At 42.4% G+C, this 14,719-nt stretch overlaps 1 protein-coding gene across 5 annotated transcripts in view; it reads right to left on the minus strand.

Moving 5' to 3' along the window:
* RAF1 (Raf-1 proto-oncogene, serine/threonine kinase) overlaps positions 1-14,719 on the minus strand; it is a 62,898-nt gene that overhangs the window by 14,747 nt on the left and 33,432 nt on the right. For 3 of the 5 annotated variants that reach the window (XM_041459128.1, XM_041459129.1, XM_041459127.1), the window contains exons 2-7: positions 13,835-13,890; positions 5,336-5,551; positions 4,508-4,620; positions 3,403-3,505; positions 1,686-1,843; positions 665-763 (exon numbers count right to left, since the gene is read on the minus strand). In XM_041459128.1, the coding sequence (XP_041315062.1) occupies positions 665-763; positions 1,686-1,843; positions 3,403-3,505; positions 4,508-4,620; positions 5,336-5,542 (680 nt within the window). In that variant the 5' untranslated portion in view covers positions 5,543-5,551; positions 13,835-13,890. The remainder of the gene's footprint in view (positions 1-664; positions 764-1,685; positions 1,844-3,402; positions 3,506-4,507; positions 4,621-5,335; positions 5,552-13,834; positions 13,891-14,719) is intronic. The other 2 variants (XM_041459131.1, XM_041459130.1) reach the window with 1 other exon arrangement.

Below are 14,719 nucleotides of genomic sequence, written 5' to 3' on the forward strand. Positions count from 1 at the left end.
CCTCATTCCTGACCAGACTGCTCAAATGGGTGCAGAAAAAACAAAAGCTGGCCTGCTCTCTTCAGCCTCTAGAATTTCAAGGGAAAGAATACAGGCACGTGTTAGGGTCAGGGGACAGGCCCCTTGGAAAGGGACACAAGTTTCATTTCAGCACTTAAAACTATAGGAATGTTCTGTTTAGGTATCAGAATCTTCCTTAAGAGGAGCATATTTTCAGTTCCCACTGTTCTCTCCTTACACTCCCATCTCTCATCATCATATCAGACCATTATTTTAGTTATGGATGTGAATCATCCACCACAAGACACAAACTCTCGATGCACACTACCTGATCAGATAAAATTAATTCACAAAAATACCAAAAGGGAGCCTTGGATTTTCTTAGGCAGAAAAACAAAGGTCTCCAAAAAGCCTTTAATACTCTACCATAAAATTTTAAGGCTAAAAAATTGAAACTGTGAAATCTGAAATCAACGCTTTGGTGGATCTAAGAACAAGAAAGAGTTGTCAGTGATGAAGTGGTGTTACTGCCTTGCACATTCATCCCAACCTTCTATCAGATTGCTTTGCTCTGGAGGAGCTGGGGGTCTCTGACTGCTTTGGATTGATTGTTTTGACAGAAGTGTATTTCCCAAAAGAGAAATGACAGGAAATACAAGCTTACCTAACAGGTATCCGGGAGACAGACTCCCGCATCCGTCTCATTGTCAAGGGAGGTAGTGCAGGGACACCACTGTCACTGATATTTGAATTTGGGAACAATCTGAAATATCAACAAAAACAATTACAACTTCAACTGCTACACTACCTCCTGTACAATGCTTTTGAAAGCTGAAATTTTAAAGGGCTGTTTCTTTGCAGTATGATTAACTTCATGAACACATTCCTATCTTTACATCGTGTTTTTCCTGTGCACAACTAAAATCTCTGCCTTCAGACTCCCAAAGAAAAGTTCCACGTGTTCTTTCCAAACTTGAGACAAAATCTTTTTACGTGAGACTTCAGATTTTCCTGAAAGGGTACCTGACACAATTAAGCTCTATTAAAGCCAGGTAGCACCAAGTGGCACAAGTCATCCTGCACTCTTAGTATGAGAAAATGCAGAACCACGTGACCAAGTTTAGTTATAAAAAATTACAACCACTAAGACACATAAAAACAATTACAGCCTTTAACACTTTTGCATAAAAGGAATTCTAACACAACAAATTTCAACTTTTTGTTACTGGTATTAGGCAAGTATTATCCTCCATCTGTTTTCTCACCATTCACCATCTTCACCAGTGTCAGAAGCTGAGGTGTAGAACAGGTGAATACTAAAGTTTCCAACAGCTAAAATCCAACTGAGTCATGGCCTGGTTGATTCCTAACATGTGCTGTGTGAGAAGAATTGCTGTCCCCCTGCTCAGAGAGCACTGGAGCAACTGCCTGGTCATTCAAGGTGTTTGTTTGCTTGTCCCAGAACATTACAATCCAGAGCAAGAACAAACTGCAGTTGATGTGCACGGCCTTTTCCCCTGGGAACAGACACTCATTGCTGGCTGTTTCATGAGCTCAATCCACAATTCAGCACACTGACCACAGGGACTGCCTTCCCAACAACCCAAAAGGATCTCTGTGATCAGAGACACAAAACCAGCTGTCAGCCAGAATTGCTGCTGCCATTAGAAAGGAGCAGTCCTTACAAGAGCTGCCTGATGTTGCTCCAGTCCACACACATGGTTGGCACCTTGGTGCTGCAGTGCTCGTGGAATTTGTAGCCACACGTCTGACAGCGAAAGCCATTGAGCAGGAACTTCTGGCAGATGTCACAGAAGGCAAGCTTCAGAAATGTCTTCCGAGCCTGGAAAACACAGCCAGTGATTAACCCCAGCTAATTAACTCTTCGTGAACTGAGGTTTGGATCTTCAGAGCCCGACAGAAATAACCATGCTAAAATGCTGTCAGAGCCCCCAGGCTGCTACTGAGCTTAAAACCACACTCAAATATTCTATCACAGATTTCCAGTTTGGTAGGAAACCTGCAAAGTTTAGAAACACTGAAGGCTTTATTTACAAAACAAACAAAAAAGGAAAAAAAAAAGGACAAGTGTTCTGTCAAATGCAAAAGCAAATTTTTGCTCAGCAAGGTGACAGAGCTGTGTGAGCCAAGAGCTGGAGGTTTTGTTTGTTTTCAGTAGCACCAAAGAGATGAAAGAGGATCAGACTGGAAGGCCCACCTCATTCTTTTATTAGCCAAAACTCTTGGGATTTATGACTAACCAATATCCTTTGCATGAGAAATGTATTTCTTAGTAATCAAAACAATAGAAGGCATCTGTACTTCTTTAAATGGCAGCCTACTTTGGTTTTTTTTAAAGCTTCTGAAGTATGAAAAAATATTAAAATGAACCAAGGGGTTTCTTCCTCCAGAGCCTACTGGAGGGGAAGGCTCCAAATTTCAGCTTCTTCCAGACCTGGAGAAAAATATTCACTTTCTGCTGACCAACTGCAGATGACATTTTCTGTAGTTTTTTAAAATGCAATCTAGAAGCAAAGTGACTTTCAGGTTTTGTAAATCAATCCTAACCTTTCTAATGGATGTAAATGACAATGCTTTAGGATTTAGGATTACCACAATGTATTTCTAGAACAAAACAAGAAAAAAGCTAAAATATGGGAACAGAGTTCCTTTCCCAGGGAGAAGACAATAATGCAAGGTAAAACTACTAGAGTTGGGCATTCTCTCACTGTAAAAAAAACCAATTTTTAAAAATTAAAAAACCCACAAAGCACAAAACCACCTTCTACTTATTTGTTTTGTGTGGAATAAATAATCCATTTTTGAGAAGGAACTACAAAGTAAAGCCTTTCATTCCCCCATAGAACACTTGTCAGATAACAAGGCAGCATTAGCTCACAAAATAATGTCATGACCTGCAGAATTAACAGCACCTCTGAATATTCAGCACAAATAATAAATATTGGACAATCAGTCCAATAAAGCTGCTGAACTTATCCAGCCTCCTTTGACTGATGAGCTAGAGACTGCAAATGTAAATTTTCTCCCTTTTCTGGATTTTAAAGACATGGGTATCTTACCACAACAGTTACAGACACAGGTATTTATGTAAAATAAAAATGGCCCTCATCAGACCTGTAAAGAAGATGCACAATGTGAGCTTTGCCAGTCTGTGACATGGGGGGATCACCAGGGTAATAAACACAATTCTGGCATTTCACTACAAATTGATATTTAGGGAATGCAATTTGTGGGGAACAGGGGTGAAGGAATCAACCACAACTTCTGAAAATCCCTGTGTCCAGAATGCCAAAAGCTGTCTAATGCCCAAAACATCCTTTGGCCAAATCTGTGGTTCAACAGATAAAATTCCCAGCAGAATACAGAGCAGGAAAAGCTTACAAAATTGTGTGTGGTGAGTGGGACATGGTCGAGGAAGTCCACTCGCAGCTCCTCTCCAATCAGGGAGGCAGCATCTGTGTTCCAATCCAAACGCACTTTCTTTCTGGAACAGAAAATGGGGACAACAGACTCACTTTGGGGATGTCTGGCCTCATCAACAATTATGTCTGGTGAGTTTTCTTGAGTAAACTGAAAACAAATACACAAAAAAAGCATGGCTAACCTCTTAGAGCGAGCTAGATAGATCTCAGTGTCTTTCACTCAAAAAATCAGAATATATTGCAAGTCACCTCTTCTTCTGCTCATTTTTGACATGTTATTTCTTTATAAAATATTTGACATAAAGCTGACCTGGAAGCCTTAATGGAGTCACAGAAATACCCTTATAAATGTAATAGAAATTATGAGTGACACCCTCAGTGACACAAAAGCCATTATCAGGTGCTTGGGCAGGGACTGGTGACCCCAGAGTGGCCTCAGCTGCTCGGAGATGTAACCCCACAACTGCCTGAGGCTGCAGGAGGCTTTAAGGCCAAGCCTGAGGAGGTGTGAAGTTAAGTGCATTAACTCCATGAGATACCTTCACTCCCTCAGCTTGTAAAACAATCAATTGGTATTTAATAGCAGCATCCCCAGTCCCACAAATAAATAAGGAATATCTGAAGTGAGACTGAAATCCAAACATTGGGAAGCTGTAGAGGAATGCAGAGCCTTAAAACCAAGCACATAGAACTGTTCACGGAAGTGGGCTAAGAACCACTGACACTGAATTTACCAACTACAAAGGCAGCTCAGAAATGCACCTCAAAGATGAAGGGAGGCATCACTTCATCTAGAGCATGACAAAACCCTCAATAAGGGGCTGTAAGCACTCGAGTGAACCCCTCCATTTTAATTCTTTTCAATATTTAGCTTTAAAACAAAAATGAAATTGCCAATACACAGGAAGCTGACACAGTTATCCTAGAAAACAGCAAAGAAAGCAACACAAAGTGTTCACAACCAAACTGCTTTAAAAGAAATTAGCCAGAGGGGAAGAAAACATTACTTGGGCTATTCCAAACCCAAGATTTTTACATTCTCTGGGAGGAAGTTTCACTCTTACCCTTTCGGTTCAGCAAGAAGTCGAAAAACAGCGCAGCACTCTGGCTGCAGACCCCTGACCTTCAGTGCCTTCATGAGACAGTCGTGCAAGGTCATCCCATTCCGCACGTTCACCTGCCACCAAGGGAAAAACGAACACAACATTTTCACACTGCTGCACGATTTCTTCAAGCTTTCCAAGAGTGGAAGACCGTTTTCTCATTTTAAGAAATTCCATGAGAACTGCACAAAATGCACTCTTGCAAAGGACATTCTGAAGCCATTTTATAACTTCCCAGTTTCTTACAATGACTGAGTTTCTACAAAACAGGATTTTACACAAGTAGGCAGCCTACAGAAGGAATATAAATGCAGTCAAATGGAGCTACCTCAAGTACAGAAAAAGGCTTAATTTAGATTTCAGGAAACTTTGGGTAAGACTATTATTAGGTACACTAAGCTCCAAGAAACTGAACAGAAGTGTTCCCTCAACAAGTTTCACTTCAGCTTTAACCCCCACACTTCACTGTGGACATCCAAGCAAGGAAAATGACAGGAGTGTCACAGAGGCATCATTGTTTAGGTCAGCCAACAATGACTTTTCATGTGGAATATGCTCATGTTTTTTAGAAAATTCACAGCATTGAGGCAGAGCAATAGAGCTTCTCAAAATACAGATACAGCACATGTTTAAAATAAAACACATCCTCTAAAACCAACCAACTGCTGACCATCACTCAATCCAAGCAAGACCCTTTTGAAGGAGGGCATTTCTGGTGCCAGATCCACACCCCAGTGGCAGCAGTAGGAGCAGGACAGCATTTGTGAGCTGCAGGCAGCACAGACTCACCACAGTGCGCTGCTTGTTGGGCAGGAAGACGCGGATGGTGTTGCTGGTTTTGGACGTATCCGAGATTTTACCGTCATCGGACGCCCGGCGCTGGTACCCAAACTGCTGCACGATGGTGGGGGAGATGCAGTTGGGGCCATCAAAGACAGAATCCTTCAGCCCAAACCCATTGCTGATGGTCTTCCAAGCTCCCTGGATGTGCTCCATTGGTGCGGCCTAAGGAAGATTGGGAGAGTCAGGGAAATGGCCACGGCCTTCCCTCTGGGGACTGCTGTCTCCTCCTCACACAACAAACCTCAGCCTTTCCTGGAAGCATCTGAAGCTGCCCTGCCTTGTGAGGTGATCAAGCCACATGTGCAGGGTAGAGCTCAGCCACAGCTGCACAACCAGCATGGCTCCTGAAAGCATTTCACTTTCCACACACAATCAGAGCAGGAATAGATGTGTAACTCCTCCCACGGCACCTCAGGGGCACAGAGCACTTCCCCAGCAGGGTAATCTACATAATTAGTGCCTGAGGGAAGGTGGTCAGACTATAGAATCAGAGAATAGCCTGGACTGGAAGGGACCCACACAATCACCCAGCCCAGCCCTGCACAGACACCCCAACAATCCCACCCTGGGCACCCCTGGGAGTGTTCCTGGAGCTCTGCCAGCCTCGGGGCTGTGCCCATTCCCTGGGCAGCGCCCAGCAGCCTCTGGGGTAGAACCTCCCCCTGAGCTCCAGCCTGACCCTCCCTGGTCACCAGAATAAAGAGCTCTGTAGGAGGCCAGCACAGCAGTCCTGAAAACCAGATATGCCACACAAGCATTAGCCCAGACTATTAAGAAAAGAGACTCAACAGGAGTTACAATAAAAAGAATTAATTAAGCAATCTATTTTTATCACCGATTTTGAGGCTTTAGTTATCTGTGGGTTTTTTTTATACTAATACAGTTTACATTGTGTGAAACAGCAAAAAAAATTTCTCAACCCTCACACCCACCATGCTCAGTTATATTTCAGCACAAATAAACCTGGGACAACTGGGATTGTTCAGCCTGGCAAAGAGAAGGCTCCAGGGTGACCCAGCTGAAACCTTCCAGTACCTGAAGGGAGCCAACAAGAAAATGGAGAGGGATTATTTACAATTAACAGGATACAGGGAATGGCTTCAAACTGACAAGGAGTAGGTTTAGATGGGATATTGGGAAATATCCCTCTCCTGTGAGGGTGGGCAGGCCCTGGCACAGGTGCCCAGAGCAGCTGTGGCTGCCCCTGAATCCCTGGCAGTGCCCAAGGCCAGGTGGGTCATTGGAGCTTGGAGCAGCCTGGGACAGTGGAAGGTGTCCCTGGATGAGCTTTGAGGTCCCTTCCAACCCAAATCATTTATGATTTTACAAACATCTTCCAGTGCAAGGACACCAACAACCCCCTCCCCTGCACACTTCCAAACCAGCACACATTTCTGCACACACAAAAATAAAGGTATCACTGGATTTTTTCCACAGCTATCCCAACTGCAACGCACCTTGAACTCCAAATTATACTCAAGCATCCTCTTCAAAATTAGGCAAAACCAAAGCCAGTACTGAAATCAAACAACCTGATTCAGAACACCCAACACTGACTGAACACCTGTCAGCAGCTGCTCAAGTCTCATTTCATGTGTGGTCCTGCACCTCCTCTGTTGCAAATTATTCGAACCCTCCAATACATTTCCTCATGTTTATGTCAGAGAAAAGCCAACAGTGTTTGTTTCAGTTGAAGAGTTAAAACAATGAAATTCTTGGATAAAAAAGACCTCTACTAATGTTAATTGTCCATTCTGGGGTGCCCAGAAGAATAAGCTGAATTTCAGAGTGTTTTCCTTCACAGCTCTGAAAAGCCACAGTAGATTTACAAGTACCTTTGGTCCAGACCTCAAGCCAGATCTGACCAGCAGCCAGAAAGGAAATGTAACAACAAAGTTCCAGAGAAAGGTTTGGTTTAGGTGAAGTCATTACCACCACATGCAAAGCCCAGAGCAGCAGAACCCTCAGCCTCAAAGGGAACTTTGAGTTCCTGAATATCTCCTTCACTGACAAGGCACACACTGCCAACACAGCCTCACCTCCCCTCCTGCCAATCCCTGGCACTCCTCAATCCATCAGCTCTGCAGGTCCAGTTGTCCAAAGGTTCAAAATGTTTAAATGTCAGTAAGATTTAAACTCCATGCCATCTAACAGGATTGAGATACTTGATTTTTTTTTATTTTTAAATCCATGGCACATAAATGACAAGAGTTTTATATTTGATGCAAAAAGGGAATAAGGAATAGGAGGACACTGAGACATTCTGAAAAACGAGAGATAAAATTGAGGAATACTACCAAGTTCACCACACATAAGCATCTACAACACCTCACAATTCCTAGGCACCAGAAAGGTGAAAAACAAGTTATGTTCAGTTACAACACCCACATAATGCACATGGCTGAAAGAGTAACTACTGAGATGGCAGCAATAAAAACTGAGATAAACTTAGATAAGAGGGGAATGATGAAACCCAGAGAGCTTCTCTTAACTTATCCCCTATGGGAAAATCCTTTGTTTCCCCCTTCCAGGTAACAGATGAGACTAAACAAAACGAGGAGCTCAACTTGATTTTTCTGCTGAGCTGAGCTAAGGAATAGCAGGACAGCCATCAAAACCTCCTTGTCCCTGCTGACAGAAGTTGACAACACCCCAACATTACAGCCCTCATATTTTTTTTTTTATATGCTGTCAACATTTCCTTGGAAAATTCCAGAGAAAGCAGGAAATGACAAAGAATTCAAACTTGCATTTTGACAAAAGATAAGCTTCGTACCCAAAAAGTGACTTCCCTGCTCTGAGGGTGTTCTCTCCCCCAAACCCTGCACACTGAGGCTCAGCCTACCAGGGAAGATCACAGCAATGTATTTTAAGGTTGTTGCACACACAGAAAAACACAGACAGCAACTGCTCTCAGCCTTCTGTAGTTCCAAATGTCAGTTCTATCTTTAATTAGGCATTTGCATCCTTCTCTCCCAGGATCTTTGCCTCAGGAAGTGCTGGACAGTCTCAGAACTGGCCATGTCTGGCACAGTCCTCCCTCCCAGCAGTGCCCTGCTCTCTCTTGCCATCCCTGGGGTTTTGCCATCTCTTTTGGCTGAGGATTCAGTCCCTGGCAGGCTGGATTTGCTCACAGGTGTTGAGTTCTTTCCCTAGGAAATGGATGTACCACACACAGCATCCTCAGCTCTCCTCCCGAACCTCAGGGCTCTGGGCGCTGCTCGGGCACTCAGGAGGAGACAGCACGAAGGCAGAAGATGAGAACAGAGGTCACACCTGGCCTGGAGCTGGCAAAAACCTGCCAAGTGGCCTGAGGGTGGAGGGGCAGGGGAGAAGAAAGGGAAGTTTAACAGATCTTCACAGTCTCCTGGGGAGAGACAGGGAATCCCTGCTGGAAAGTTGCTAAACCTGCTCTGGCATCCACTGTACAAGGGCTGGCAGCTGGAAAGCTGGAGCTTGTTGAAGAAACCCAAACTGTCCTGCTGCTGACTCTTGCAGCTATTCAGAGCCAGCCCTCTGAGGGTGCCAGAGGTTCCAAGGCCCCACAAACACCTCTTCACCCGGGCCATGAACAGTCTGGTTGAAAACACACAAATTCTGGCAGAGCATGGGCAGCCAGGTTCACTTCTCAAGCCTTATTCCAGATTTTTAACATGGAAGAACAGTCAGAAAAGCTGCTACTTAGGAGGTGATTTCTAAATTACTTACACTTTTCTCCTGCCCTCCAGTGCAAAGAAAGCTGGCTTCAAATATCAACTTTGTATAAATCCATAAATAATATTTATCTTGTATAAATCTATACAAAACCATCCCCTTGGAACTGCAGCAGCTCACTGCATGCACAGGTAGGAGAGAAGAGCATTAACATGGCACCAAAGTGACCAGCTTAGGGCTGACATCTGTAACATTTAATGACACAGCCTAACCCTGCACATCCACACACCACGTCTGCCTCACTCAGAACCCTGAATGGGCACAACAGCAGAACACAAAGCAGGGAGAACACCTCTGGCCACAGGTCTGAGTCCACCTGAACAGGTAATTCATGTGCAGAGCACAGCCCACCCTGCAGGGTCCTGTAACCTGGGCCCTGGCAGCAGTTTTATTCACCTTGGGTATTTTGTTCCAAGCAGTAATCCATTAAAGGCATTTTTACACACTACACTCAGCATCCCCAACATCCACACCAATTCACTCCAGTGAAAAGATGTATGAAACTGTTCTAAAGATAAATTTAATTTAAAATAAAGGAGGAAAGATTTTACAATGATGCCTTCATAACTATATTCTTCTTAGGTTTGTCTCTTCCAGAAAAAAATTGCTTTTCTCTCTTTAAATTAATTACAAGCATATTTCTGAAACATAATCGTTACCAGATACTGGATTTATGTTATACCATGCCCAAATAATCCACTGTCAGCTGGATGTTTTCACGTATATTTCTAAGAATTTTCTTTAAATCTTTTCTTCCTGCATCTCATCACTTTCATGAAAATGACTTCAAACAGTCTTTCTCTAACTGACAAACTGCAACAGCAGCATTCGAAGAATATTTTAAGATATTAAAGTACATCAGTCCCCTTCTACATCCAGGACTGCTGGGAAACTGATACTGATTGGTTTCATATTAAATGTTCAGCCTAAGCAGAAAAATAATGTCATTTACTGCTGCAAGTCCCCCGGGAGTTCTGCACACTGTGACCAAGGCTGCACTTTTCATTAGTGCTTTTTGCACACATTACAGATTCTGCTAATGAATCACTGGAACAAGCATTAAACCAAAAGCAGGGAACAGCTCTGGAATGTGCACATCTGACAGGAACAAATTCCTGGAGATCAGTCACTCATATACAATCAATACATTCATGTCATTCATTCCAGCTCAAAAGGTATTGGAAGCTACTCTGACTTTTCCCATGAGCAGGACAAATTGCTGGTCTGAACTGTTAAAAGTTTCAGTCTCCCTCCCTAAGAAATGCCCAAACTGGCACTGAACGAGGCTGAAAGTTCACATGTTACAAAGCTGAATGCTCACTCCAAAGTTTAGGTACTTTGTCCTTGCTTTTTTTCTGGAACAAACACCCAAAGCTTTTAAAAACACATCAAAACAGTTCCCCCTTCCAGCACACAGGCACTGCCATTTTTATCCACACTAATTCATGGAATTTCATGTTTCATGGAATACACCTACAAACACAGAACAGCACAGAACAAAGTCCAGAATCCATTACAAACTTCACACTTTTGTCAGTAAATAGAAGCTTGAAAAGCTGGTCAGAAGCAAAGTTTTCATCTCTGACACAAAAAGATCAATGATCCATTTAACTGTAGCCTTTTCTTCTCCCACACAGCAATTAATTAATCCAGTATTGCTTGGGTGACCAACTATCTGCAGGCGAAAAACAGAAATTCAAACCAGACAAATCTCTGTTGTGATCTATAGCAGCATTTTTTAAAAGTAGCTTTTCAGAGCAGTATAGGATAAATATGGACCCATTCCTATATTAATAAATAAAGCTGTGATCTATGGAAATATGAATGCAGGGCATGAGTTGGGATCAGCCTAACAACCCAGGCAGATCCCTCTCACATCTACAAGGCTGGTGCTTTCCCTTCATGTGTGCTTCATTTTAAGAGATCAATGCCAAAAAACAAATTCCTCCATTAGACAACTGACAAAAATTAAAAATTAACAGAAGGAAATGTCAGTGTTCAGGGTAAAAAAACAAACAGAACAAAAACCAACACAAACACACAGAATTTCTGCCTCTGCTGTTCTGATCTTGGAAGTATCCTCTCTGCTCTTTTTCTTTATTTATCATAAGTAATCTGGTTTTAGTCACTACTTCAGCCTTCAGGAGAAAAACAACATTGGTTTTCTAACAAGTGGGCCTTACAGTAAGGAGGACATAAGCAACACAACTCTCAATCTGCTTTCAGACTTATTCATTTATTATTCATTCAAGATTAATATCTTTTTGTATTTAAAAGCTGCTGTCAGATAAAAACACTGGCTAGTAAGCACAAACCGAGTCAGACTCCCTGGCTGCAGCAGGCTGTACTTTGGGCTCTGCTTAGCAGGAATTTGTCACCAAAACAATCTGCACCTTTGGCCACCCTGTGCCTGCTCCCTGTTGGCTGTAACAGCTTGGGGCTACTTTTCCCAGACAGATCCCAGGAAGATCTGTTTGGTTTGTCCTTTCCACACAGAGCATTCCATGTCAGTCACACATTTTTTTCCACATGATATGTCAATGAAATTCAAATGTGGATCTCTGAGTTTCCCTACAAAGCCACAATTCCTATATTAGAGAAACAGCAGCAATGAACACCCTGTATCTAAAGGAGGGATACAGAATCCAAAGCTTTGCCTTTCCCAAAGCAAAAAACCAATCCCAGGTGAAAAGTAAAATGCAGCAGGTGTTTCTAATCAGTTAGTGTTTCTAAACTGGATTTAAGTACAGCTGCAGAGTTTATGTAGATAGATTCACAAAGAAGTTTATGGAATTGCTATTGAAACAGTAGGAAAGGAAAAAGCAAACAAGGAAAGTGCTCATAGATTTTGTACAAGTTTTGCTTAGAAAGCACCAGAACTCTGTCATGGAATAAATTTCCACTTTTCTTTCTAGTATAATATTTAATAATTTTTAATTTAATGTGCTCTTAACATGATGAAGACTATTAAAGCTGAAGTGATATTTAAGTTGTGCTCCTTTTTTAATTCAGTAAACTCAAACTCATCACTAGAAACAAAAAGCACTGAACACTGCTTTTTATAGCTGATTGTATCAAGATCACATTACGTGACAGTCCTGTCACTCACACTTCTTTCTGTGCCATAATGTTAAATTCTGTCAGGAGAATCCTCCAAAGGGAGATTTACAGAGAGATCTCTTTAACGTGGGCCTTGGACTGCAGACAGAAGTGGGACTACAAGTGTTTTGTCTTTCTTTACATGGTCAAAACACTGGGCAAGTCTTTTTTCTCCCCCAAATCTCTCAATCAAGTGCACATACCTTTCCAGCCATGTGCCTATTTGCATTCTGCACTTGCTCATGCCAATTGTTCCCAGTCTGAAAGCCCCAAACTGTGTTTGCAGTTGCCTGGAACTCATCCACTTTACAGCAAGGATGAAAAAAAGTTACTCAAATGTCAGCAATCCACCAAATGCCCTTCCCACACGAGTTCTCAAGGATTAAACAAAAAAGTGACTGAGAACCTCAGCACAAAGAATGCCTGGCTCTGTCCTCCCTCGGCCACATGTAGGAAACACAGCAGCACTGAGAACACCCCAGATTGAGAGCCTGGAGAGAAGGAACAGCCTGAGGATTATTAAAGAAGCTGCTGGGAGCTGTGCTCACATCTCACTGTGCAGAGAGCCTGCATGGTGCTGTTGATCAGCACTGCAAAGCACCAGGCAATGCTGAATGATCTGTACATCCAACAGGATGCACTGGCCCAGCCTGCCCAGGTGCTCCCTGCCTGCACCCAGGGCAGCTTGCAGCCAATAAATGGATGTGATGAAACGTGGGCTCTGTGCCAGGCCTGCAGTGCCACGTGGAGGTCAATAATGGGATTCCAAGAGCTTGGAAACATCGTCCAGACGGGCAGAGGGCAGGGCACAGGGACACAGACACCGAGGGCCTTGAGAGATCTTCTGGAGGAGATGAACAAAGGATTTTCCCTTGTGTTTTATAACAAGAGGCACCTGGGAATAGCTGGATATATCCTTCCTGGACAGCTGTAACAACTTTATTTTCATGGTTTGTATGCACCTGTATTTGCCAAGAAACCTGAATAAAATGGCAAATAAAAACAGACTGTATTTAAAAATTTAAAACTGTATACAACAAAAAATACTTAAGACTATGTCAAACACCTACTGTCCCAAGAGCCTCTAAAAGAAATTATGCTCCATTTTAACATTATCTTATTAAATACACCCATGAAATTACAGTTCTGGTTTGGGTGGGTTTTTATTTACTTAACAAAGTGCCATACCAGCCTTTTTGTTTCAGAGATAGAGTTTGAAGATAATGTCACAGACAGATTTACATTAGGTCTGGATTATTCCCAACAGACTTGCAGTTGTGTGGAAAGGCAAATGCTGTTTGGAGAAGACAGGCAAATATCAAGAGCTGAAGGTTTAAACTGAGGAAGGGTTTTTCCCCTGCAAAGTAAATATCCAGGGAGACTGACTCAAGTAAGAGCTTAAGTTAAATACACACTTCTGATAAAGCAAATCCTGTAACAACTGTCGTTCCAGATTGATTTTGTGGCATTTTGCAAAAAACAAAAAGTGGATTTTAGCAGCACTGCAAGAATACAAGCAGAGAGGGGCTGAGCTGAGTTTCCCTTCCTGAAGGGAAGGTCCAAAAATCTCCAGAGAAAGAATGGGGCAGGAGAAGGAGGAAGGGAAAGATAACAAGAGAAAGTTATTTATACCTTTAGTTTTCCTTTCAGCAAATGAAGTCCTATGACAAAAGGATGAAGCACATCATCTGCGGAAGACAAAAAAACAGAAGATATTTACATTTTAATAGGCAAACATCTACATGCACTACATATGAAATAAACAACAAAAAAATTACAGCAGTGATACATTATCATCTACTTTCAGAGTCTTCAGGGTCTTCCAGCCTTCCATTATTTCATGCAGCATTTCAGTGTAGGAGACACAGAGTCCACGACAACCAAACGTTACCCAGCTCAAAAGCATTTCATTCTTATTCCAGAACATCAGAAAAAAATCTTTTACAGCTAAAAACTCACTGAAGTAAAAATTAAATAGGAGTTGAATAGTCCCTTCTCACACGTCAGTTCCCCACTCAGACAAACACCTTGCTGACTCACAAATGTTGACAAAGCTCGGAGACAAAACAAACAAACAGTAATAAGCAGCCAAGCCTCTGAAGGCTCTCTGTATCTGCATAAAAGCACCAACTGTAAGAAGAAGAACTCCTAGGGAAGCTGAAGAAAACTTGATAGGACCATCCCCCACAAAGCTTTCTCTTCTCCAGACCAAGAAGTCTCAGCTTCCTCATGTCTTTCTAAAAAATGCAAGAAAAAAATCAAGAAGAGATCTTATATTGCCAGCTCTCTTCTGGTTAGAGGTATTCCCTTTTCTGGACAGAGTAGATGGGGAAAAACCTAAAACTGATAAATAAAAAGAAGCTGCAACGATTTTACCAAGACAGCAAACTCTCAAAGATTAACAAGAAACCAGATGAATGCTTTGGGACTTCTACCTTGAGCCATTTTCAGTGATTTTAAAAGTAAAATCTACTGACAGTCTGAACTGTGGATTTACCCTGCTTACACCTAGCACAC

The sequence above is a fragment of the Pyrgilauda ruficollis genome, unplaced genomic scaffold (assembly GCF_017590135.1).
Source record: "Pyrgilauda ruficollis isolate IOZ18807 unplaced genomic scaffold, ASM1759013v1 scaffold131, whole genome shotgun sequence".
In the NCBI taxonomy this organism is placed as follows: Eukaryota; Metazoa; Chordata; class Aves; order Passeriformes; family Passeridae; genus Pyrgilauda; species Pyrgilauda ruficollis.